This window comes from Euleptes europaea, chromosome 6 (genome assembly GCF_029931775.1).
Source record: "Euleptes europaea isolate rEulEur1 chromosome 6, rEulEur1.hap1, whole genome shotgun sequence".
NCBI lineage: Eukaryota > Metazoa > Chordata > Lepidosauria > Squamata > Sphaerodactylidae > Euleptes > Euleptes europaea.
The window spans coordinates 98,251,948-98,277,969 of NC_079317.1; the positions used below are offsets into that span (position 1 = coordinate 98,251,948).

Below are 26,022 nucleotides of genomic sequence, written 5' to 3' on the forward strand. Positions count from 1 at the left end.
ATGTTACAGGTGTGCGGCATTTTCCTGGACATTTATTTATTTTATTTACTACAACATTTATGTTCCACCTTTCTACCCAATCAGGGCCATCAAGGTGGCTAACAATTAAAGTAAACATAATAAATATACACCTTAAAACCAATTAGAAAACAGAGCTAAAATACATATATAAAACACAAAACTGCAAATGAAATCATAAGGCAGGAAGGAGGGATCAGTTCTTAAAATTTTATTTTCCAAATGAAACAAACATAAACAAATTATTACATTATATTGGGACTTACTTTATGGTTATAATTCAATTATTACCATCTTTAACTTATACTTTTCTATATTCTGATTATATTTTCATATCTAATAATACATTTATTGCTTAAATTCTTACATTCTATTTCTTTTATTGATTATCACCTGTATAGTTAAAGACTACATTCCATTTTTCATAGAACTTCGATCTGTTATGTACTAAAGATGTTAATTTAGCCATAGTTGCATGTTCTGTTAATTATCCATTCAGTTACGTCTGGGTGCTCCTCTGCTTTCTACTTTCTTGCCTACACCACTCTTGCTTCTGTCACCATATACCTAAATAATTCATTATATATATATATTGGCATGTTGTTTGGTGAAATATTTAATAACATGCTTTTTGGATCTAACGCAAACTTAATTTTCAGTATTCTTTGCATTTCATCATGTATCATTACCCAATGTTTTTGTGCCTTTCTACAAGTCCACTACATATAAAATGTTGCATCTGTTCCAGCATTTCCCATTAAAACCTTTATTAACCTTTGCAGTGTCTCAAGGTGTTATATACCATCTAAAATACATTTTATACCAATTCTCTCTTAGTGTTTGGCATTCTGTAAACTTAATTTCTTTTGTCCATAGATTCTTCCACTGAGTCATATTTATACTCCCTCCAGGATTTTGCATCCATTTTTATCATACAGTCTTTTACTTGTTCTGTTTCAGTCTCATACTGTAATAACAGTTTGTAAATTTTCCCGAACAGATGTCTTAAGTCTCCTGTAATTAAACACTCATAAGTCATCTTTTATCTTAAACATCCACCTTCCTTTTTTATCTGTTCTTTCATTATCAAAGCTATTTGATGATATATTAGCCACTGAATAGTCTTTCCTTCGTCTTTTATTGTTTGCCATGTTTCTATTTTACCCCGTTTGTCCATCATATTCTCAAAAGTTGTGTAGTCTGTTTCCCTTCATATAATATTATCACAGTGTGCATCCACTGGCGATGTCAGTGGTGAAATTGGAGGACTGATCCTGCTTCTATGTTGGAACCACATTCTGAGCAGTCCATCTCTTAAAATATGCCTCCCATCTTGCTTTTGAATTGTTTTTAATACATTCTGAATCCACAGATAGTTATGAATTCCTTCTTTAGTATCAATTATTTCCTGTCTCACATTTCTGCATTTCAGATCAATCGTCCAGTCTGTTATCCAAATGAATGCTGCGACTTGATGATATCATTTGATATTTGGGGCTGCCAACCCTCCTCTTTGAGGGAATACCAGAGAAAACAAAAAAGTCTTCTCCAGCTGGCAGAAGACAGTGACAGAGGGGGATAAACAAATATCCTGGGGGAGGGTATTCTATTCTTTTAGCACCATAACCAAGAAGACACTTGTTCAGGGTCTAGCCTTTGAACTTTTTAAAGAACATGAATAGTAGTAAGTGATCTTGGGAGCAACCTTTAGATACAAAGCGACTCTTTTTCTTTTTCTTTCTAGTGCCATCCTAGTGGTTGCCTTTTAGATCTCTTTATCCAGATGGCTATAATCATGATATTAAAGCAGACCCTGAGCCACCTTCAGGAGTACCTGTTACCGTAAGTAAGCATAATTCACGTGGTTGGAACCAGCAGGTCCCACCTTACTCCAGATGTTGCAGACTTCCACAGTTAGAAAAAAGGAACTGTGTGGGGATTGTGTGTGCCCCAATCACATTTCTTGGGTTGGAAATATTTTGTGAAATGTACTTTGTCCTTGGGAGAGAACCAGCTGAATTTGGGGCAGGATGAATGTTGCGTTCCTTCAGACCAGATTAGGCAACAATTTGGAGTGGGGTTGGGGATTTTCTGTGCTTGCAGCATGAGGCTAGACCTCTTGTTCTTGGATAAGGGCCCCTTCCTGTTGTGTCTTTTGCTCAGTTTTGCTCTGCATTTTTATGGGGTACAATCTGTGGAGGAGTTGATGTATGAAAGAATATGAGTCTTGAGGTGGGGAGGGTTGAATAACAATAACAATAATTTATTAATACGGTCACTGACCAGCAAAAAAACACACACCACCAAACAACAACAGCCACAACAGATAATAAGAAAACCACAACAACAGCTATGGTTTTTTGTGTGTGATTTAACTACCTTCTGTTTGTGACTCTGTTTGTGACTCTATTTCCACTGTTTGTGACTATATGAACCAGTTCATATATATGATGGTCTTCACATGAGCACTTTTAGAGCATGCACAGGTGTCTGTGGACTCTATCTGTGTAGGTGATTTTTGTGAAAACAGGTATCTTCATGTAGGGGCCATGTGATTCGTGCAATTGTGGCACAAACTGTAGCTGCCACTTCACGAGTTATATCTGTTTCAGCTTTATGCTGCCTTTCTACCTCAAGGTGGCTTGCAATGAAGAAACAAAAAAAACTATCATAAAACCAAATTTAAAGCAATTTGAATCTAATTGAAAAACATCTTAGGGTGCAACAACCAACACCAGCTCATCAATCCCCCAGTCGTTCAAAGGTCTTTCAGATAGAAAAGGCTTTTTGAAGGCCTGCAATGATGGCATCAACTTTACCTTCTAGGGAAGGGAGTTTCTCGATACTCCCTGCTTAGAGGTGGTGTTCTCACAAGTCTATCAGGTTCCATCACATTCCCGTGAAGTGGAACCAGGTCTAAGAGGAATAGTTCTCTTTGCAGAAGCATGGACATTCAAAAACTGAAGTGACACCTTTTTAGTTGATTCTAGGCAGTGTCCAGAATATTCCAGACTTCCATCAGAAAACAGACAATTCCTTGTGATAAGGAAATCCCACAGTGGACTTTGGCTGTTGCCAGCTTACACATAGCTATTTGTGGACATCTTTGGCAGCTCACAGGTCCAGTACTTTGACATTTCCCTTGTCTTGTTAAATTTTCTCCTGCAGCTGGATAAAGTATCAGTGTCGAAAGCTTTGTGCCAAGCCCTGCCACCACAGCAAAATTCATGTAGAGGAGAGCGCCCAGGACAAATGCAAGGAGGACTGGTTGTGGAACTACCAGCTTAATGAAGTCGACGACTTCAGTTTGTTCAATGAGTACTTGGAGATGAGTAAGTGAAGCCAGGGAAATGGCTTGGGGGAAAGTGAATAGCAAGAACAAACGGGCACAACTCCACTTGCTGTCACTGGTTTAGTCCGCAGACCAGCTGTTTAGGGAAGGGTGTGTGGCTCAAGTAATAGAGGAGGAGCTTGAATGATAATGTACACGTTTAATTTATTTTGCCTCACAATTGTCTTGTACAAGATTTGTTGTCTTGTACAACAAATGGCTTTTTGAAGTGCTAGGGGGAAAAACACCTTGCCAACAGAGAATGGAGGGAGGTGGGATATGTGCGCAGTACATGAATCTTCTATCATATAACCTTCCATTCTCTGGAAAAAGTGTGAGCTGTCACTAGCTTTAGATTATGCTGAGAATTTTGGAATAGAGATCAGGCTTAGGAATACTCTCTGTAGTGAAAAACCCTAAACTTTGCTGTAAGAAAAGCTACTTTCAGAGGGCAGCTGTGTTGGTCTGCAGTAGAACAGCTAGATTCAAGCCCAGTAGCACCAGCAAGATGTGTACCCTGAAAATCTTGTTGGTCTCTAAGGTGCTGTGTGTGTGTTAAGTTCCGTCAAGTCACTTCCAACTCATGGTGACCCTATGAATTGATGTCCTCCAAAACGTCCTATCTTTAACAGCCTAGCTCAGGTCTTGCAAACTGAGGGCCGTGGCTTCCTTTATAGAGTCAATCCATCTCACGTTGAGTCTTCATATTCTCCTGCTGCCTTCAACATTTCCTAGCATGATTATCTTTTCCAATGCCTTCTCATAATGTGACCAAAGTACAATAGCCTCAGTTTAGTCATTTTAGCTTCTAGGGTCATTTCAGGCTTGATTTGATCTATAACCCACTGATTTGTTTTTTTGGCAGTCCATGGTGCTACTGGACTCAAATCTAGCTGTAAGAAAAGCTAAATTGTACAACCTATAATAATTATGCAATTTTTCTAACTTGCATGGCTCCTGCTGACTTAGGCACTTCTGTCCACCTGTCTTAGGCTAACTTTTTTGCAGAATAAAATTGCTACTTTATTTGGTGGTAAATGCCACAGGTATGGTGATTCAACTCTAACACAGCATTCGTATCAATGTTTGTTCTGAATCCTGATGGGACATAATTCCAAATAGGTCTGCGTAGAACCACTGTCACCCGCACTCTACTTAAACTCAGCATCTGCTGTTTAGGTTAAAAATAGACTAGATGCAACCTACCGGCGAACAGAAGTCCCAACGCTGTAATTTATTTTTAAAAGCAGGTACATCCTTCCCCAAATGGGTTAGGGATGCAGTACTGAGGGACTCTTTCCCCTCATAATGGACTGGATCCAGCCAGCTTTTCCTCTGGTGAAAAAAGGAAGGGATCCCCTTTTACCACCAGGAAGGTTGTGCTCATGGGGCCTGCATGGATCAAAGTCATGTGGGAATGGTCTGTAGTAAGGAGGGGAATTAGGTGAGATTGAGTGAAAAATACTTACTGGATCCAACCAACCATTTCCTTGAACAGGTGTTAGTCCTGGTAGGGACTAATTAGTCCCAGTTTTTGCCCGAATACCAGAGTATCTTCATTGTCATTGGAGACGTGATGATGTCACTTCCAGAAGTGACATAATTGCACTGACAACATTGAGGCCTAGGCCTCATTTCGTGCCTGGTAAGACCGCCCACCCTCTCCCCTGCCAATTGCCAAGGGGTACCTGGCAACCCTGCCCAGAATAGCCAAATCTTTTTTTTAAAGATATTTTATTAACATTTTCAAGAAAAAACAAACAAATTATATACACATACATTCACACAGTTTGAACTCCTTTGAAGAGTCTATTTCATCTTACATTTCAAACATCTTATACATTGTTCTTATATTCTACATTTTGGATAATAAATTCCTTCTATAACATATAGTAAATTTTATAAGCTGATCCTTATATCTAACAGCCTATCCTTTCCATTTAACATAATCAAAATAACATTCCCATTTCTTTTTGGGATTCTTCAGTCGTCTTCTCTTTCATCAAGCTGGTCAGTCTGGCCATCACCACAAATTCGTCCATCTTTTGTTGCCACTTTTCCAAATCTGGAATGTCCTCCTGTTTCCAAGATGCTGTCAGTACTAGTCTAACCGCTGTTGTCAGATAGCCAAATATTTCTCTGTGGTTTCTGTCCAGATTATCTGGCTCAATTCCTAGCAACATAGTTTCTGGGTTCAAAGGAAATTTGATTCTTAAAACTTTCTGCATTTCTTGATGAATTTGTATCCAAAATTTCTTAACTTTCTTGCATGTCCACCACAAATGAAAATATGTTCTATCTTTGTCTTTACATTTCCAGCACCGGCAGTCATATGATTCATTCATTTTTTTTAATGTCCATTGGTGTGATGTACCATCTAAAAAATTGCTTGTACCAGTTCTCACGTAGATTATTACTGGCCGTAATAGCCAGATCTTGTCTAATCTCAAAAGCTAAGCTTTACCGGCCCTTGTTAGTATTTGAATGGGAAACCACCAAGGAATAGCAAGGTCATCACACAGAGGCAGGCGGAGGCAAACCACCTGTGAACATCTCTTGCCTTAAAAATCCTACAGGGTTGCCATTAGTTGGTTGCAACTTGGCAACAACAACAAAAAAAAAGACTTATCACAAGCTGCTTTTCAAATAAAGGGATACACACTTTAAATAATCGTTTTAGAATACATGTTTTAAGTAAGTAATTTGCATAATTTTATTCTACTTTTATTTGATGTGAGGAGGGGCAAAGACCTGTACAGGTCACTAAAGCCTACCACCCCACTACTGGAAAGCTTACTCAACTTCTCTCCATCTTAGCATCTCAGATTGCAAACGAATTACTACACAGTTCTGAAATCATCTTTGCCTCCTTAAGGAATAGTAAACTTGCTGGTTTAAAACATGAAAGCCGAAATTCTGAGGATGCCAAGTTCTGTGTCTGGAACCAGTTCTCCTCGTGAAAAGGAGACTCAGAATTGTGAGATCCACACAGCCTTGGCAACAGCTGACGATAGGAGTAGACCTTAGCTTTGTACCAGTCTGCATATGGTTTGCAGGCTATTGGGCTATGATGCATCTGGAGGGCCAGGAAAGATAACACATGCTAGAATGTTGTATGTCATTTAGTACTTCTCTTCAGTATGCTGTGTTCTAAATCTTCAGTGATCCAGTACAGCTTCACCACCATTTTTGTGGCTGCTTTCCCTCTTGCCCCATTGCTGGCCTTTATCAACAACCTCATTGAAATTCGGTACGATGCTGTCAAGATGGTGAAACTGCAGAGGCGCATGGTGCCCAGGAAAGCCAAGGATATTGGTAAGGTGATAGTCAGGGAGAAAAACTCCCCATTCAAACCTCTCAGGAGAGGCTTCTGTGTGACCCCCAGGATTTTTAGTGTGATGATACTGGACTTACATACAAAGTGGCAGCTGACCTAGGCCAAGGCCGAGTGAAAAGCTTACTTAAGAGGAATAGTACAGATACAAGTCTTACGTAAACTGGGGGAGAGGGGTTCAGCCTTGAGAATTGCACTTACTGAGACTCTGCTACTTGGTTATACTTTTACCCCAGATATTGTGAGGGACCCAAGATTTCAAAGACCTTTACTGGGTCCATGTGCCATGCACAGAGCCCCCCCCCCTTGTGTGTAGGGTTGCCAGGTCCCTCTTTGCTACCGTCGGGAAGTTTTTGGTGTGGAGCCTGAAGAGGGCAGGGTTTGGGGAGGAGAGGGACTTCAATGCCATTTGAAGTCCAATTGCCAAAGCGGCCATTTTCTCCAGATGAACTGATCTCTATCAGCTGGAGAGCAGTTGTAATAGCAGGAGATCACAAGCTAGTACCTGGAGGTTGGCAACCCTACCTATGAGATAAAGCCTGGGGAAATGAATTAAACAAGCTCTGCAGGATTCAGCATCGGGAAGGGAAAGAGCCAAGCAGCAAATGCATCTAACACTTAGATCTAGTCTGGAGAGGTAGCCTTAATTGCATGTGCTCAAGCCCCAGAGGCAGGGTTGTAATTGGCTGGCAAATGAAGTTTAAGCCTGGCTTAAAATGGCTAAACCTGGAATAGATACTTGGAGCCTGCTCTCCTGCTTTTGCTTGGCCAACAGGGCAATGTGTTGTGCTTGCTCCATGTCAGGCTCCAGCTCTTCTTGCTTGAAGCCCCTGACCTCAGGGACCCTCTCTGGGCATGAAATGGGCAGTGACACCTAACAAAAGCACTCGATTAGAAACTGGGTGGGGGGAGAAAGGAAGAAATAGGTCTGCTGGTTGTTCCCTTTCCCTTTTATAATTACTTTGACCGGGGGACCAGTAACCACATTCTTCAGCCATTGCTGGCAGCTGGGGGGCAGGCGGGGGATGCTCTCAGCGTCGAGCTGACCAAGGCAATATGTTGCTCTCTCTCCCCCTTTGCAGGTATCTGGCTGCAGGTCCTGGAAGCGATTGGTATCTTGGCTGTCATTGCCAATGGCCTGGTTATTTCCATCACCTCAGACTTCATCCCCATGCAAGTGTATAAATACACACTTGGCCCATGTATACAGGAGAACTACACTGGCATAGAGTGAGTGGCATGCAAGAGCAGCCTGGCAGCACTGGAGATGCAGCACGTGGCAGTCATGGTGGTGATTTTCTAGGAGCGGAAGCTGCTCCCCCCGTTGCCAAAGAAGTGTCTTGAGAGAGACTGTCTGTAAAGTAGGTCCCACATCCTGGAGGGCGATGGGAAGATCTTGAAAGGTGTGAGAAAGGAAGAAGTCAGCGCTATATAAAGGGGGCAAAGTATGGCAAAGGGGGGGAGGAGGATGTTTTAAAAGTTAACAGTTCCATTCCACTGGCAGCAGAAGGCCTAGTGTATAAATTGTTTATTACTGTCCTTTGACCAAACATAAAATATTTACAGGAACATTGCCCTACCCAGAGCAGCAGTATAAAACAATACATTTTAATTAAATCACTGTACAAAATGTTACCCTCGTTAAAACAACTGGTCAACAATACAACTTAAGCAATCACTCCACTCTACAACTTTTCATTCCTGTTTACATTTAGGTTTCCTATGATTAACTACTATTCTACAAAACTGGGCCACAAACTTTGTTACCTGAGAAAATTCATCCTTAAGAATGCCTGGTGTATTTCTCCAGCACAAGGCATGTTCCACTGATAAGAACTTAAAAGAAAAGGTAAAGATCCCCTGTGCAAGCACCGGGTCATTCCTGACCCATGGGGTGACGTCACCTCCTGACGTTTCCAAGGCAGACTTTGTTTACTGGGTGGTTTGCCAGTGCCTTCCCCAGTCATCTTCCCTTTACCCCCAGCAAGCTGGGTGCTTGTTTTACCGACCTCGGAAGGATGGAAGGCTGAGTCAACCTTGAGCTGGCTATCTGAAACCAACTTCCGTCGGAGTCGAACTCAGGTCGTGAGCAGAGCTTGGACTGCAGTACTGCAGCTTACCACTCTGTGCCACGGGACTCCTATAAAACAGCCTTGCATCAGAGAAAGAAACTTTTGCATTGCAGGCATGTGCCATGGGCATAAAATGGCATAGAATACCTGGCTTATGACCCTAGACAAGCTCTGATTTGCATCCTGCCACCAGGGTAGGTTTTTGTGGCCGGGTATGTGAAGGAATCAGCTCTAGAAGGCAGTGCTTCTTGTTCCCAGTGTGCCTTTTCTGCTTTAGTCTGCCTCTTCTCCTTGGTCATGTACTGCCCTGCCTTGCCATGTAATCCCCACTGCACAAAAGTGAATGATATAAGCCAAAGCAAGAGCTGGGAGGAGTTGCTGGGTGGATCAGTGTTCTCCATGAGATAGGCAGTGATGGCGAACCTTTTAGAGACCGAGTGCCCAAACTGCAACCAAAAACCCACTTATTTATCGCCGAGTGCCAATGAGGCAATTTAACCTGAATACCACCCCCAGAGGGGGCCCAGAGGGAGAGGCTAGGGTTGCCAAGTTCCTCTTCGCCATGAGTGGGAGGTTTTGGGGGTGGCGCCTGAGGAGGGCAGGGTTTGGGGCAGAGGGCGCCTCCTTCGCACCCACCGGCCAGCCACGCCCCTCCACCCGCACAGGCCCAGAGGGCACTGGAGAAGCCGCCGGACATGCCGAGTGTGGGTGCTTGGCTTCTGTTCCCCGCTCTCCCACCCACCTGGCTGGCTGCTCATGCTCCAGCTGCGGCAATGGCGGCAGCTTCTGTGGGAGAGTCTGGGGGCCACCACCAATGATGTCGGAGGTTCCCCACCCCTGGGCTACAGCCTCCCCCATCTGGGGCGGGGCAGAGCCGGAAAGGCCAGTGGCTTGGAGGAACCGCGCGTGCCGGCAGAGAGGGCTACGCGTGCCGGAAGTGGCACGTGTGCCATAGATTCACCAACACAGAGATAGGGAGTTAAAAAATCATTGGGTCATTACTAGGCATAAAACGGAAGCAAAAGTTCATCTGGATGGATGAGGGTGACACTGGAGACTTGTCCGTCCCTGGCTTCAGTCTGTAACATGAACGGTTGTGTTAGATGATGACAAAGCTGTTTTCCCAAAGTTTTTTAAGCCAGGTTTTTAAAAATCATTTTATAGCTGAAAAGAATCCCGTTTAGGGGATAGATTAAAAATCTATTTATCTCCCACTTCTTTCCTCAATGAGGATTGAAAGAAGCTTGCAGTGTTGTTCTCCCTTCTCCAGCCCCCCCCCCCCAGCAACCACCCTGTGAGGTAGGTTAGGGTGAGAGAGCTCAGGGTTACCCAGTGAGTTTCCATGGCAGAACAGGGATTTGAACTTGGGTCCCCCATATCCTAACCCTCTAACTACTAAATGGCACCGACTCTCTTATTTTCACCCCCCTATTTTAAAGTGCTTGGTAACTTAATGGAAAAAGATAAACAAATCTAATAGCAAATAACAAAATAACAAATCTATTTTTTCCCTTCAACAATGAAATCAGGGAAGAGTCTTCCAGTAAAAGCAGGCTCAGGATAGGTATTTTGACAAGTAACTAGGAATATTTTTAATACAAATCATGAAAGGATGCACACTACCTTATACAAAATACAGAAATGTCTCAATTTATTTCATAACTTTAACACTAAAAATAAAATGATGGGCTGGTCAACACATCAACAGTGCCAAGTCTAATGCTTTGAGAAAATATATACAAGTAAAATATATAAGATCAAAACAAAATCAGTGCCTTTCTGAAAACTTTTCTTAGCCTTGCCAGGGTCTTGTAAGCTGCATAATTTGTCTAGGACACTGTTGCACCCCAATTCATGTCTTGTCTTTTCTGCCTGCTTGTAGCTGTTTGACAGGTTATGTGAACCACAGCCTTTCAGTATTCTCTATCCAGGACTTCGAGAATCGCAATGAACTATTAGAGTTTATAGACTCCACGGGGAATAAAATAACACACTGCAGGTACTTGCAACTTTGCTTTTCTTTTCGTATTCTGAGCTTCACCATGGAAGCCTCACAGCCCCATCCTTTAAGCAGAATATCAGCCCATTCCTGAGGTTCGGGGCCGAATGGGCTTAGGATGTGGCGTGACCCCTACGCTGGTGACCGTGCCACTTGCGCCATCTAAACTGGCATGGACGCCAGCATAGGGGCCCATGGACGCCAGCCTCCCAGCGCAAGTCCTCTTGCTGGCATCCCAAGAGGCATTCCCGGGTTGATCCAGGGAGTGGAGTGCCATTAGGGAGCTTCCTAACCACTTTCAGCCCAGGAATGTCTCCTTAAGCAACGGCGGTGCTGTGCCACCTTTCTGTTGACGCAGCATTGCTGTTTTCAATGGGGCTTCCCCCCCACTTTTCCAAATTTTTATTTCAAAATAGCCCTTTCCCCCCCCCTCCGCTGCAGCGGCAAATCTCTTTGGAGGCGCTGCACTGCCGCCACGGCCACACCGTCCCCAGCCGCTGCAGCTCAGGAATGGTCTGTATGTGTGTAAGCCTCATTTTCTTTCACATTATCAGTACAGCGCTAGAATGGTGTGGCTGCTCCTTTCCCCACATGAAATGTATATAAAGGGTCCAATGCATGGAAAACCAGCATAATGCTGGGCTTGAGGTGGCTTTCATTCCATCCCAATTAAACTGTATGTGTGTTAGGATGACGACTAGCTGGTGGAAAGCAGCCTTGTCTTCTTGTGAAGTCTGGGCCTGAGCCTTGCGTGCTGCAAAGCAGTAGAACTTCTTTTATCTTGATGGCTTTGTGCAATATGATATTGGTGGGGAGCAGAGAATTTGACATAGTTCATCTAAAATGCTTTTTATATCCTGTTTTATCAGGATACAAAATGGTAAAAAAAAAGTTTGCACCAATTAATGTCTGGAATTGCTGGTTTCTGCTCCAATTCCAGGTTTCATAGCTGGAAAGTAAGTTTCTTTGTAAAAAGGAACATTACTTTCTTTCAGTGTGTCTTGCAATTTTATGGACAGACATGGCAGGGACACAGGGTCTGTTTGCTGGGATGAGCTTTCTGCCACCAGGTCTCCTAATTAGTGGGAAGAGCTTCCGCCCGTCTCCAGAAATGGAGCCCTTCCGAGCCCATTGAGCTACAGCTGCCCTTCATCAGGCTGGCCAGGAAGGGCTGCATTGCAAGCGGCCTGAGCTCTACCCATACATCTACTGATGTATCATTGTTGTTCCACCCACCATTCCTGGATAGCAAAGAGCAACTTTCAAGGAAGAGGGAGGGACGGGAGGAGGGGATGTGGCTCAGTGGTAGAGCATCTGCTTGGCCTACAAAAGCTCCCAGGTTCAATCCCCGGCATCTCTAGTTAAAGGGACCAGGCAAGTAGGTGATGGGAAAGACCTCTGCCTGAGACCCTGGAGAGCCGCTGCTGGTCTGAGCAGACAATATTGACTTTGATGGACCAAGGGTCTGATTCAGTATAAGGCAGCTTCATGTGTTCAAGAAGGCAGAGCTTGACTCCTCTCATAAAAGAAATGTGAATGTGTAAGTAAGAACTTAAATGTTGCCCAGATTTGGAAGCTCATCTGAGAACAGGACTTTGTTGTTACTACAATATGAGTGAAGGGTATGGTCGGTCTTTCCCCCTCTCTGTTAGCTGCCTCTGGAAAAAAATGTATGAAAACAGAAGGTTGGAATGAGGCAGTGCACTGTGCGAATTTTATGTTTTGCCATACCCCTTCCTGCAGGTACCGAGATTACCGGAACAGCGATGACTACAGCTACTCGGTCGAGTTCTGGCATGTTTTTGCAGCACGCCTTGTCTTCCTTATCTTGTTTGAAGTAAGTGTTCTGGGTAGAAAGCTGTGGAAGGCAGTCTCTGGCAGAGTCTCAGTGTGTTGGTTTGGGGAGTGGGAGCACTCTGCTTGCTTAAGGGCATTGTTGTAGGTGCTTTATGACCTCAGCTGTCTCCGCTGTGAATTGGGGAAGGGCTGTGGCTCAGTGGTAGAGCATCTGCTTGGCATGCAGAAGGTCCCAGGTTCAATCCCTGGCATCTCCTGTTAAAGGGACTAGGTAAGTAGGTGATGGGAAAGACCTCTGCCTGAGACCCTGGAGAGCCGCTGCTGGTCTGAGTAGACAATACTGACTTTGATGGACCAAGGGTCTGTTTCAGTATAAGGCAGCTTCATGTGTTTGTGGTCCTTCTGGTAAGTTGCAGCTATGATGTTCCTAACCAATTATCGATGACAAAGTCACTATAAAAAAATCTTCTAGGTGCACCACCTCTACTAAATTGGTTTGAAGTCCTGGGCTTCAGCAGGTTGACATATATGTTTAACAGATGCTTTGCATATAAGAGAAGAAACAAGTCCCTGCTGCTCCTTTCAAGAGCTCCATTGCAAGAGAAGTTTTCCTTACTAGCAGTCAAACTGTATCTATCTGTAGGATATGGGAACTTGCACTTGCGGGGGATGGAGGCTGGGCCCAGCTTCACGGTTAGAGAAACCAGCCTGCCCAAAATTCCCTTACATGGAGCTGTTGGTTTATTATTTGTAACATTTGTGTCCTATCCTCATTTAACAGAGCCCCGGGTCCCAGCTATTCTCCCATCCCAGTACTGGCTGGGCCAAGCCTGCTCAGCTTCAAAAATGGAATCGTGCCTTCAGTCTATTATCTGGGCCTGGCTTCTTGCCAGTCAGCAAGGGAGTGGCAGTCTTGGTTTCCAGGAATAGGAGACCCATGTTGAATGATTGTTGGGACATCCCATTGTTGGCCCAGTGGTGGGTTTAGAAGGCTCCCAGGTCAGTTCCTTCCCAGTCAATGGAAGGGTCTGTATTGAATGTAGTAAGAGCTTGATTTGGATCAACACTGCTGAATTTCATTATGTACCAATGAAACAGGTAAGCATCCCCAAAAAGCCATTGTGAAGCAAATGAGAACAGCAGATTGCATTGGCTACTGTTGGTCACTGCCTAGATTTTGACTATGGCCTGTTTCTTATGAGGAACAAAATCTGATCTAGCCATTGGCTTTTTGCAGCACGTGGCCCTGTGCATCAAACTGATTGCAGCATGGTTTGTACCTGATGTCCCCAGAAGGGTTAAGAATCTGCATCTGAAAGACAAATGTGAGAAGCTACAGAAACTACTACGGTAGGTAGTTTTTGTCTTAGGCATGATTCTCCTAACATAACTAGGCATTGCATTGTACAAAAAAAGTTCACCACAGGGAAATGCAGCCATACTGCAACTGTGACTTCTTGGTGGCAATCCATTTAGAAATGCTACAGGGACCCGATTCAGACTGAGACCATGGTGTGGGGAGGAGGGGCTTCTGCCTCCCCCTACTCCATTTTCGCAAACCAACACAATCCAGGAGGCATCCTCCAGCAAATAGTGGGGCCATTTCAGCTCTCTGAAATGATTCAGGGGAGGAAAGCCTTTCTACCCCTACACTATTGTCCTGATCCGAATTGAGCCTCTGCAGCACTTCTAAATGGAGTTGCCAGCGGGATCTCACAGCTGCAGTATGGCTGGAAGTCCCTGTGGCGAACTGGTGTAAAATGGCCCTAAGAGGCAAAGCAAACAGGAGACTGCAAGTTGACTTTCAGAGAAACTGATCTTCTTGGCAATAGATGCCTTTGGAACTAGTCTTTCTTCTGCTTATGCTTTGCTCTTCAGTTACATGGGACTCACCCATCTCTGGGTAGATAGCAGCTTTGATCATGCTGAAGAAAGACTTAATAACTATATAATTTGATGATGGAACTTTTACTTATCTCCAGTGCTTGGATGTCTTGAACAAGATCTAATATCATGTTTTGGCCTGATTTCCTTTAAAAGGAGCCAGTTATACTTGACAATACAGAATGTAATTGGCTTGGTTTTGATTTATCCTACATGACAATTGAATGGTAATATGTCTTAAGGACTCTCAATGTCTTCTCAGTTGGCCTTAGTTGTTAGGAAATTGGTTGTTCAGAAAGTCCATCAGGGCTTGGGAAAGTTGAACTGCAGGGAGTAGGCAGGTGTGTGTTTGTGTGTGTGAGAGAAAAGTTTTAGATGCTGAAAGAGACTGAGAGGGAGAAACAGACAGACTGTGCTCAGTTTCATAAAGTATGTCAGATGTGCAGGATCTCTGTATTTCCCCGAATTGGGAAATACCTGGAGATATGGGGGGCGGAGCCTGAGGAGGGTGGGATTTGGGGAGGGGAGGGACTTCAATGCCATAGAGTCCAATTGCCAAAGCAGCCATTTTCTCCAGGTGAACTGATCTCTATTGGCTGGAGATCAGTTGTAATAGCAGGAGATCTCCAGCCACCACCTGAAGGTTGGCAACCCTAGATCTGATGTTGGTAACTGCTCTGCTGCTCTGAATTGCCTCTTTTCCTCCACCTGTGCTGTATTGGTATATTTGTAAATAAAGCAAACACTACAAAAACACATTCAGTCTCCAGTACTCTCTCCTCGAAAGGGAAGCCATCTAGGTAAATTATTACTCCTGGACCTTCTCATTGCTCAAAGAAGTGGGCTCCACGTCACAACATTGTGATTATGATCCTAATCACACTTACCTTGAAATAAGTACCAGTGAAACCAGTGGAACTTACCTCTGACTACAGATGCCTTGGCTTGGGGTGCAAAAGTGATGGTCTGGACACCAGTATTCCATATTGAGAGCCAGTGTGGTGAAGTGGTTGGACTAGGATCTGGGAGAGCCAGGTTCGAATCCCTGCACTGCCCTGGATGCTTGCTGAGTGACCTTGGGCCAGTCACAAACTCTCAGCCTAACTTACCACACTGGGTTGTTGTGAAGATAAAATGGAGAGAAGAATGATGCAGGCTGCTTTGGGTCCCCTTGGGGAGAAAGGTGGGGCATGGATGAAGTCAATAAATAAATATCTTCCAGTCTAGTTCTTGCATTGTAATTGAACTGTAGGTCATTTTCTTGACGTACAATAATTGTGTCATCTTGCTTCAAGTGTACACCTGTGTCACAGGACAAGTTCTAAAAGCAGTGACTAGTCCACCATGAAGGCACTAGAGCATATTTTCATAACTAGGCTGGAGATCTCAAAATCCCTGAAAGCAATTAGTTCTGTACATTTCTTACCCTGCCCTTCATCCAAGGAGCTTATAGCCCTTGTGACTTCCCCATAAAATAAACCCTGCAGGCCCTATAAGAGGGAACTCTGAACAGACTGCAGATATGAGATCATTCAGCTTCATCCCCTTCTCAAACACATTAAACGGAATGATTTATCATATTTTTTCCCTACCAATATAGTGCCAAACTAATCTATATAATGAGAAGGCTAAATCATGGAATGATCCAGTAGGAACATTTCAACTGGATGGCATACTGCAGGAGTTAACAGCAGCTGAGAAGATGTTTCTTTACTGCTACCACCAGTTATGGTTGGTTTTGGTGCAAGATAAAAGTCCACAGGCTTAAATGTAGTGAGAATTTACATCCATATCTACTTGCCAGTTGGCCAGTCATTGATTCCTGTGTCTGAAACCTATGGTATAAACCATGCCTAGACTACAATCATCTTTTGTTGGAATGACCTGTGATATTTTTTGGGTTTGATTTACAAGTAAATGTTTTGCAAGGTGATGACCATACATCAATTGTTCAGTACATTCTGTCTTGAACTTCCAACTTCAAATAGTCCTATCTTGATTTTAAATATACCATTTTTCTTTAACATGCTCAGAAGGGCTTACAAGAGACTCCAAATAATCTTCCATCCAAGCACTGACCAGTTCCACATTTCCTTATTTTTGCCATTGCTTATAAGATTCTATTAAAGTGTCGTAAGATGCAACTGTGAAATTATGAAAGCTGTTTTTCTATTGTTTAGTGAATTTGATGACTCCACAGAAGTATAGTGAAATACCACGGAGGAGTGTGTTGAGGAGCCAGCACTTTGCAGAATGGTGCTACATACAGGCTTTGAAGATGCCAGATGGACTTTGCAGGCCTCATCATTCTCTTACTTATGCTGCTGTTAGACTTTGTCTCTTCGCCGAAATGCAAAGATAGCTTTATACGGCAAAGCAATTTTGAATATTGCAGGATTTCTCAACAAGGTGAACGTGTATGGTAGGAATACAGCTATATTTAAGAGAATGGGGCAGAATTAAATGGGGATGTTTGCACTGTCAATAAAACAATTTGTTGAAATGCTCAAAAGCATTTTGGTTCACCAGGATTCCCATTTCCTTCCACCATGAGAGGCAGGGAAGAGCCCAACACATCTGGCATTTATAGTGAAACTTGCACAAGACTGTATGTTTCATAAGCACTGGTCATAAGCCGACCCCAAATCTCTGTCTCCATTCATGGGTGTGTATCTATGCTCTATTTTATTCTCCTCCTTGTTTTGCTAATGTCTCTTGATTTGGATAGAAATATATTGGGCTTGAAGTCTAGATTCTTTAGTTAAAACCCAAAGGCACGTGTGTACAGTGCTTTTAAAGTTATGTGTCTTTATTGGCAGAAAAATCCCAACAGAATGCCCCAGTTTTTGCAGGCTCCCATGAACTCCTAAGGCAGCTTGAAGGATTGGGTGTGAAAGATGCTGGAAGGGAAATGCACTAAAAGAAAGGGGGGGGGTCTTTTCAAAGTAACTTTTGCACCTTTTGGATAATTTCCCTTGTCTTTCTAATGACATGCTGTTGGATTTGGGAAGTTTCTTAACTTCTGTGTGTCAGTTTACACAATGGGGCCAATTAACTATCTACCTCATGAAGGTGATGCTTAATTCAGATCTAAAAATCACTTTTAAGGCCTTATCTATATAGTAAATGTTTTCTAATTTTTTAGTCCAACGAGCCCTTAGAGTAGATACCCTCATTCAGGCTCCAAGAGCTGTAGTTTGTGTGTGAGAAAGATATCCTTCACCTTACCAGATGTTCTTCGCCTTTATAAGCAGAGTCTATATTCCTATTCCCAGTACAGGCATGCTTCTTTTGGATTCTTCATTCAAGGTGCTTTAAGAAATGAATGAATTGTATTTCTGACCGACCAACCAACCAGAAAATTGTACACTTATTTACAAAGGTAACAAACCTTAATAATAATCAATTTAATTATCCCAGATAGGACTGTTGATATCAAACAGTCTGCTTACACAAAGACAACATGGGAAAAGAATATAGGGCTTTGGTACCTTTATACAGAAGAGAGAATTTTTGCTGGTGTAGTTTGTCATATCACTGTACTACATGGGTAAGAAAAGCTGCAATTGTTGAAATTCACTCTTCTTCTCCACCATTAAAAGCTCAGAGGCTCTGTGCTTCAGTGTATTTGGTTACCCTACATAAACAAATCTGTGTTTCAAATAACCATGTGCCTTCCTTACGACTGAGTGGTGTTGGTCTTGCAAAACAAAAAGTCAAGGCTTGAGGTTTTCTCTTAGATGTGGTCCAAATACTTGTGTCATTCATCTTGTGTTGTGTGGATTGAGTAAGAACATTGGAATAAATGCTGTAGTTTAGTCTTTAAAAAACAAACCAAAAATGTCACTATCTGAATTCTTCAATTTGTCATTGTTTTCAAATCTTACATTTTGTACATATTAAATTACTTACCGTAAAACTATATCATAACACTGAGAATATAATGGTGCAACTTCTGCTAAAGGCCGCCTCTATATTATTTTTTACTGTAGGGAGGAATCCTGACTTGTTGCAAGGAATTTAATTGATTATTTCAGTAGTCACAGCTATACTTGGGAGTTTTGACAGAAAAAGAGTATGGGTCCAAAGAAAAATTGATCTTTAGGTGCCTAATACATATGTACTTTCCATAGAAATTAAGTTCCTATGTCCAAATTTCACTGGAAGTTAGTGATATTTGGGGAACAATCCCAAGTACATTCCTTGAAACACAATAAAGTTTGATTCTAGGTAGATTTGTCTGAGAATCTGTAAGTGCCTCAATCCTAAAAGCATTTTGCTTAGGGAATCATGTTTTAACTGTATCTTACTCCACTATAAAGTTCACAGTTTGTGGCTCTGTAGATTACTTGAACAAGACAAAAAAAAACCTCTTGTGTATTGAAGGGGGGGGAGCTTAATTCTACCCAGAATGCCTCATATTATTTATTCCTGGGTTGTGCCTTCTTCTTTTCAATGTTGTATTTTTTTTAAAAACACACACAATTACTCTGAAATGCTGTGCAATAAGTGTAATTTTTAATAACTGAAATTTTATACAATTAACATGTTAAAAATAAAAGCTAAACCTTTCAAACAAAAAGAGTAGCTTTGTGTTATTTTGGTTTTGCATATATTGGCAGACATCCTGGGCTCAGAGAGAACCTAGAATAAGACAACTGTGCAGTGCTCATAGGTAGTTCTATTGGGTGGAGGCTGTTATATCAGCACCGTTGGTATTATGACACTGCGGTCTCCAGTGAATCAACATGTAAATATATGTGATGTTATGAATTTAAGAGCCCTGATCTGGATGGCCCAGGTTAGCCTGATCTCATCAGATCTCAAAAGCTAAGCAGAGTCAGCCCTGGTTAGTATTTGGATGGGAGACCACCAAGGGATACCAGGGTTGCTATGCAGAGGAAGGCACTGGCAAACCACCTGTTGGTCTCTTGCCATGAAAACCCCCAAAAGGGGTCGCCATAAGTCGGCTGCTACTTGAAGGCACTTTACACACACACACATGAATTTAAGAAGTACGGTAAGTATAATCTTTTTAGAAGAATAAGAGTTGGTTTTTATATGCCGACTTTCTCTACCACTTAAGGAAGAATCAAACCGGCTTACAATCGCCTTCCTTTCCCCTCCCCACAACAGACACCCTGTGAGGTAGATGGGGCTGAGAGAGCTCTAACAGAGCTGTGACTTGCCCAAGGTCACCCAGCTGGCTTCATGCGTAGGAGTGGGGAAACAAATCCAGTTCACCAGATTAGCCTCCGCCACTCATGTGGAGGGGTGGGGAATCGAACCCGGTTCTCCAGATCAAAGTCCACTGCTCCAAACCACCACTTTGTTAGTTGAAAATGGCATTTGATAATTGTATTCAATATCAATATCAAAACCTTTATTGGCATAAAATAAATATATACATAATTAGGTAAAAATAAGGTTTTAAAACTAAAGTGGGACTCTTACTTAAAATCATAAACGTGGATTAGAGTAATTTAAAATAAGTCCCAGGAAGCTGGCAACTTCTGCAGTAACCTGAGAATGACTATCGCTTAAGATAAATCTGACTAGCTCCTTGTCAGTGCCGCCGGGGATGTCTTTCAAGAGGGGTTCAATGATCTGTTCGCGAAAGGGTGAGCCATGCTCACTGTTTCGGCTTGGCCATGAGCACAAGAACATAGCCTTTTCGCGTTGGGGATCTTAGCAAATCTGCCCCTGGTCCATGCCGTGGGAAGGATATTTAAGCAGGCCTGCATAAATAGGCGTCTGAGGGATGGGGAGGTCAGAGTGTAGAAGTAACCAGGTAGAGAGCTCGGGGTATTGGAGATACCATAGAGTAGAGGCGAGTATTTAAAAGGTTAGAATTAAAAACAACAACACTGTAAGACATTTTGATATCTGAATGTTATATTTAGATTATACAATTATGATATAAAAGTTGTGCAACAATATATCATACCCTGAAATTTTACTCTTTGGACATTTCTTTCTTTCACATAAAATAATTATATTACCCAAAGCAGATGATCCTCAATTGACTTACCATATAAGCTTGTAAAACTTACTTTGCTTATATCTACCTGTCTCTAAAGGAAGGTTAACCATGTATGTGATCAAGCAGATGTTGAGAACATCTCTGGTGGACAACCTTGATCTAAAATGAAGTACTCTGTTGCTGTTTTTGTTTGGAGCTGATGGCCGGCCCCGACACGACCCCTCCTTGGCTACCCAAACCACACGACTGGGGGCCTGACTCATCCATGTGAGGAGGGCCAGCAAAGAGAGGCAGCTGGGACTAGGGATGCCAGCCTCTAGGTGGGCCCTGAGGATACCCTGGAATTACAGCTCATCTCCAGACTACAGAGATCAGTTCCCCAGGAGAAAATGGATGTTGTGGAAAGTGGACTCTGTGGCATTGCACCCCACTGAGGTCCCTGTCCTCCCCAGGCTTCACCCCCAAACCTCCAGTAGTTTCCCAACTCGGATCTGGCAACCCTCCCCCCCTCCCCAGATGGTGGCCAGGAGGGACGTGGCTGCCAACTTGGAAGGCTTTAAGAGGGGAGTGGACATATTCATGGAGGAAAGGGGTATTCATGGCTATTAGTTAAAATGGATATTAGTCATGATGCGTATCTATTCTCTCCAGGATCAGAGGAACATGCCTATTATCTTGGGTGCTGTGGAACACAGGCAGGATGGTGCTGCTTCAGTCGTCTTGTTTGGGGGCTTCCTAGAGGCACCTGGTTGGCCTCTGTGTGAACAGACTGCTGGACTTGATGGGCCTTGGTCTGATCCAGCAGGGCTTTCTTATGTTCTTATGTTCTTAACGCTAGCTGGGACCAAGACAGAGTGCTCCGACCCAGCCGAGAGCAAGGCCAGGAGCCAGGCAGTGGTGTGGAGGAACATGACCAGAAGGCAAGGCCAAGCCTGGATCTGGGAAGGCCAGGTTGGGAGACAGTAAGAGACAGCCTTGTGCAGCAAGGGGAAGGAGCAGGGCAGGGAGTCGGGCAGCAGGGGGAAGAGGTGGGGGGAAGGATTAGTTCCCTTTTATAGCCTCCCAAGTAGAGCAGGTGGAAGGGGATTAGATACAGGTAGGGTGGGGATGGGGCCAGGGAGTCCCATAAAATGGAAGGTGCCACACACCCAGCCAGGGAGGGAGGGAGGGGCTGTGCTCCTACAAGGAGAAAGAGAAGGACAGAGTTAGCCATTCCAGGGACGGAAGAGGACCATAGTGCCAGAACCCGCCCCCCTTCTTCCCAATTCTGAGGTTGGAATGAGGGCCTCCTCCTCACCCCCCTTTTGTCTGGGGAAACAATGGGGGCGGGAGCCCACCCTGGGGACAGGGGAATTTCACATTTACACTGCACAGTCTCAAAATATGATCTTGCATTTACAAAGGTCTGGATTTACAGTAAATGATTATCCTCATCATCAGTATATTTAATAGTCAAGTGGTCTGTTTTGAAAGACAGCGTGGTGCAGTGGTTAAGGTGTTGGACTAAGACCTGGGAAACCCAGGTTCTAATCCCCACTTACACCATGGAAGCTTGCTGGGAGATCTTGGGCCAGTCACACGCTCTCAACCCTGATCCTGGCTAGGGCTGACAGCTGTGGGTTGGGAAATACCTGGAGATTGTGAGGGAGGACCCTGAGAAGGGTGGGGTCTGGGGAGGGGAGGGACATCAATAGAGTATAATACCATAACTTCCACCTTCCAAAGCGGCCATTATCTCCAGATAAACTGATCTGTCACCTGGAGATCAGTTGTAATAGCGGGAGATCTTCCATTACCACCTGGAGCTTGACAACCCTAACGCTGGCTAATATCTGGATGGGAGACCTCCAAAAAATACCAGGGTCATGACATGGAGTCAGGCATTGGCAAACCACCTCCGAACTTCTCTTGCCTTGAAAACCCTATGGAGTCAAGTCAGCTGTGACTTGAGGGCAAAAAAAAAAAGTGTTTTGTGCCAATCGGAAAAGCAGCAAAGCAAGGCCAACCATCGACCACGTGGCAATTCTGCATATCCAGGGGATTCCCTAGATCTGCAGAAAAATATTATTTTATAAATTAACTGAAAGAAGGGGGGAGATTTGTTTGGTGAAGACTAACAGTGCATTCCTAAGGAGAGTTACTCCACTCTAAGCCCTTTGAAATGAATGGGCTTAGACTGGAGTAACTCTCCTTAGGAATGCACTGGAAGTGTTCTAGGAAGCACAGGATGTTGTAAGTTAAAGGGAGGAAAGCCTAAGGGGAGAAGAGGACAGCTGGCTCAAGTTCCTGAGGACTCAGATAATCCTGGATGGAGAGATTTGTGTACAAACCAGCCTGCTCCGTACCAAGAGCCTTAAAATGTTGTGTGTACGTTAAGGGGGTGGGGCGCAGAGGGCAGTCTGGTATTTAGCTTGCTCAAGCCCATAAAGGTTTATAGCATCCTGGAGGAGGAGATTTCTCAATCATTTATAGCCATGTCCTAATAGGGTTGCCAGCTCTGGCTTGGGAAATTCCAGATTTAGAGATAGTGTCTGTAGAGGGAGTAATTTGGGGAGGGATTTTCCCTGGAATCTATGGTATACCAGAGTCCACTCTTTGAAGCTGCCATTTTCTCCTGGGAAACTGATCTTGGTAGGTTGGAGATCATTGTAATTCTAGAAGAACTCCAGGATCCACCTGAAAGTGAGCAACACTATGCCTGGGCCTGCATTTTGTTCCCTCCCTCTATCAAAGGTCAAAATTTCTGCATGTTCAAGTTAATCCCTAGGAATGTAGAAAAATTTGACTGTAAACTAAACACCCACACACACACGGATGAGGCCTGGATGTACTCAGTTGTAGGGTTGCCAGCTCCGGGTTGAGAAATACCTGGAGATTTTTGGGGTGGGCGGGGTTTGGGGAGAGGAGGGACTTAAATGCCATAGAATCCAATTGCCAAAGCAGCCATTTTCTCCAGGTGAATTGATCTCTATCAGCTGGAGATCACCTGTAATAGCGGGAGATCTCCAGGTAGTACTTGGAGGTTGGCAACCCTACTCAGTTGCCTTTCAAGCGACATGTAGAACAGTTGTTATTTGAAGAGGGGGAAAGAGGAGGAAGATCTATTGGTCTGCTGAAACCCCCTATGAGTGTAAAGTAGGGGGAAAGTGAGAAGAGGAAGGGGTTTCCATTTACTTCTCTCCTGCCCTACCTTGATTCCTTGTGAGCTCCCTATTTGAAAACTATGAGATCTGGAACTAGCAGAACTGTACCCTTAGGAACAGGTACTGCCAGAATTTTAAAGGAAAATAAAGTGATATTTTAGGGATACAGGAATGTCTAGTAAGCCAGAGTCATTACGTACAATTTCATGTTACCGTAATTAAAAAGTGTTTGAATGTGCCCCCGCAGTCCAAGAGCAGAGGTACTTCAAGAAGATTGCTTAAGGTTTGCTATAAAACAAGTCATTTAAGTGTATCTTTATCTGCCCAGATGCTATAGATCTTACTGATTTGGCCTTCACACCACTTGTTTTACATTGGCACAACTATTATATTGAGCAGGAGAGACAATGACACCAAGCACTGTGGATATTCAGAGTTAGGAATTCAGTCCGTATGGGATGAATGGAGCGGAGGTTTCTCCTCATCACGTCCAGATTAATGTAGCAACTCCTATTAAAAGACCCATCTAATACAGGCAGAGTTTTATTGGAAGCACGTTCAGAAGAGGGAACATCCTGGCACCTGCATCTGAATCGCCATGGAGAGACACTCATTACTTTGTGCCTCCCGATGCTTCTTCTGGTGCTGGCAGCTTCACATGATAAAAAGGGGTTTATTTTGGAAGACAAGGCTCTTAGTGTTGCAGGAAATTCCCCTCATACCCAGGATTAATTTGACGGGCTCATTATTGTAAGTTACAGCCATTCATTTATGCTCAGGAGTGCAGAAGCAGGAAAGTGATTGTAAGTTACAGCCATTCATTTATTCTCAGGAGTGCAGAAGCAGGAAAGTGAAATTACACACATCATTAATACTGATTAGAAAACTCTGCCATTGCTTCCTTTCCTACTTTAATCATGTTCAGCATTTTCTCTCCCATCACAGCCAATACTGTAAGGAGCTATAATAATTCAGGCGCTACAAGAAGCTGGGTTACCCTCATAGCTATCTAAAAGGTGTCTTCTCCCTAAATACCGTTAATTTGTTTATGGTCTTTGGATGGTCACAGGCTAAACCTTAACAATTTCAGAATCTGACCCTAAAATCAGGCTGCTCACTGCATTTCCCAAGTCCTCACATGCTTTGAGACTGCCCAAACTGGCCACTCCAGCTAGGGTTGCCAGTGTAATTTCCAGCAGGGGTCCTGTTCATGTAGAGCTGTGCAACTAACAGAAGTTCAGCTGGTGAAGTAATTACATGTAATTACAGTGGGAGGAAAATCATCATCTACTTAATTTAAACTTTTCATATATAACAGGATATAACAGCCAAGCCAGAAAGAAAGTTGGCAGCCCACTTCCAGCTCTCTCTTTGACACACTGGCTCCAGTCTCTACCATGGCAGGAGGGTTTAGTCCATTAAGGTTTTTAAGCAGAAGCTAGATGGCAATCTGTCAGCAATGCTGATTCTGTGAACTTAAGCAGATCATGAGAGGGAGGGCAGGAATGGTTGTGTCAGTGTTTGGCTCTCATGGCCCTTTCTGACATGCCCATGGTTATGCTAGGGTTGCCAACCTCCAGATGGTACAGACAATGGCTATATATAACTCTATGATAAGTATATTTGAATGATCCACAAAGGCTACAAGGCCAATGTTACATAAAAATTACACTGGTACTACAAAAAGTATGAAAAGTACAGTCACATTCATTCCAAAAATACAATCTTCTCTGAAGGATGGTGCACAGTGACGATGCCTAGAGAGACGATCGTTTCACAGTTCTTCATCAGTCCCGTTCCTGTACCAATAAACATATCTTACAATATTGTGCAATAAATATCTAAACTTCTACATTAACAATATTTTCAAATATCAAATCAAGCTTATTTTAAGTTGTTACAGTATTCATATTTGCACATTATTCCTTAATTTTAGCCTCAGTAGCTCCAATACTGTCTCCGATGATGATTAATCTTATTAAGTATAACAGCAACCACCACATACAATTTTTTAGTTCCAATATTTCCACAATGGATAACCTGGTATTCCTTGGTGGTCTCCCATCCAAATATTAACCAGGGCTGACCCTGCTTAGCTTCTGAGATCTGACAAGATCAGGCTAGCCTGGGCTATCCAGGGCAGGGCAGGGGCCTTGTACCCCAGCCCAAGTATCAGAGCACTTAGGAAGCAACACTCAATGCTTCTCAAACTATATCTAGGAGAAAAAGAAGTGAAGCAGTTAAATATTCTGCCATTCTAACTCATACAGATGAGGGCAGTTACAGTATGTGGCAACAGAATAACCAAGTATGTATACACTATTCCTATGGCAGAAAATCTCTCTTGCAGGTAAATTTATGAAGTGGCACTGTGTTCCAGCCCCCCCACCTGGCTGAGTAGCTCATTATAGGGAAACTTTTATTATAATTATCAACCACTAATGCTACCATCATTGAACTA

At 43.3% G+C, this 26,022-nt stretch overlaps 1 protein-coding gene across 1 annotated transcript in view; it reads left to right on the forward strand.

The window, feature by feature from the left end:
- The window catches only part of ANO9 (anoctamin 9), a 42,513-nt gene extending 25,870 nt beyond the window's left edge, over positions 1–16,643 (forward strand). The window contains exons 17-24 of the mRNA XM_056851977.1: positions 1,763–1,860; positions 3,187–3,350; positions 6,512–6,664; positions 7,766–7,913; positions 10,638–10,754; positions 12,498–12,591; positions 13,789–13,901; positions 16,616–16,643. Of these exons, the coding sequence (XP_056707955.1) occupies positions 1,763–1,860; positions 3,187–3,350; positions 6,512–6,664; positions 7,766–7,913; positions 10,638–10,754; positions 12,498–12,591; positions 13,789–13,901; positions 16,616–16,643 (915 nt within the window). The remainder of the gene's footprint in view (positions 1–1,762; positions 1,861–3,186; positions 3,351–6,511; positions 6,665–7,765; positions 7,914–10,637; positions 10,755–12,497; positions 12,592–13,788; positions 13,902–16,615) is intronic.
- Positions 16,644–26,022: the final 9,379 nt, after the last annotated feature.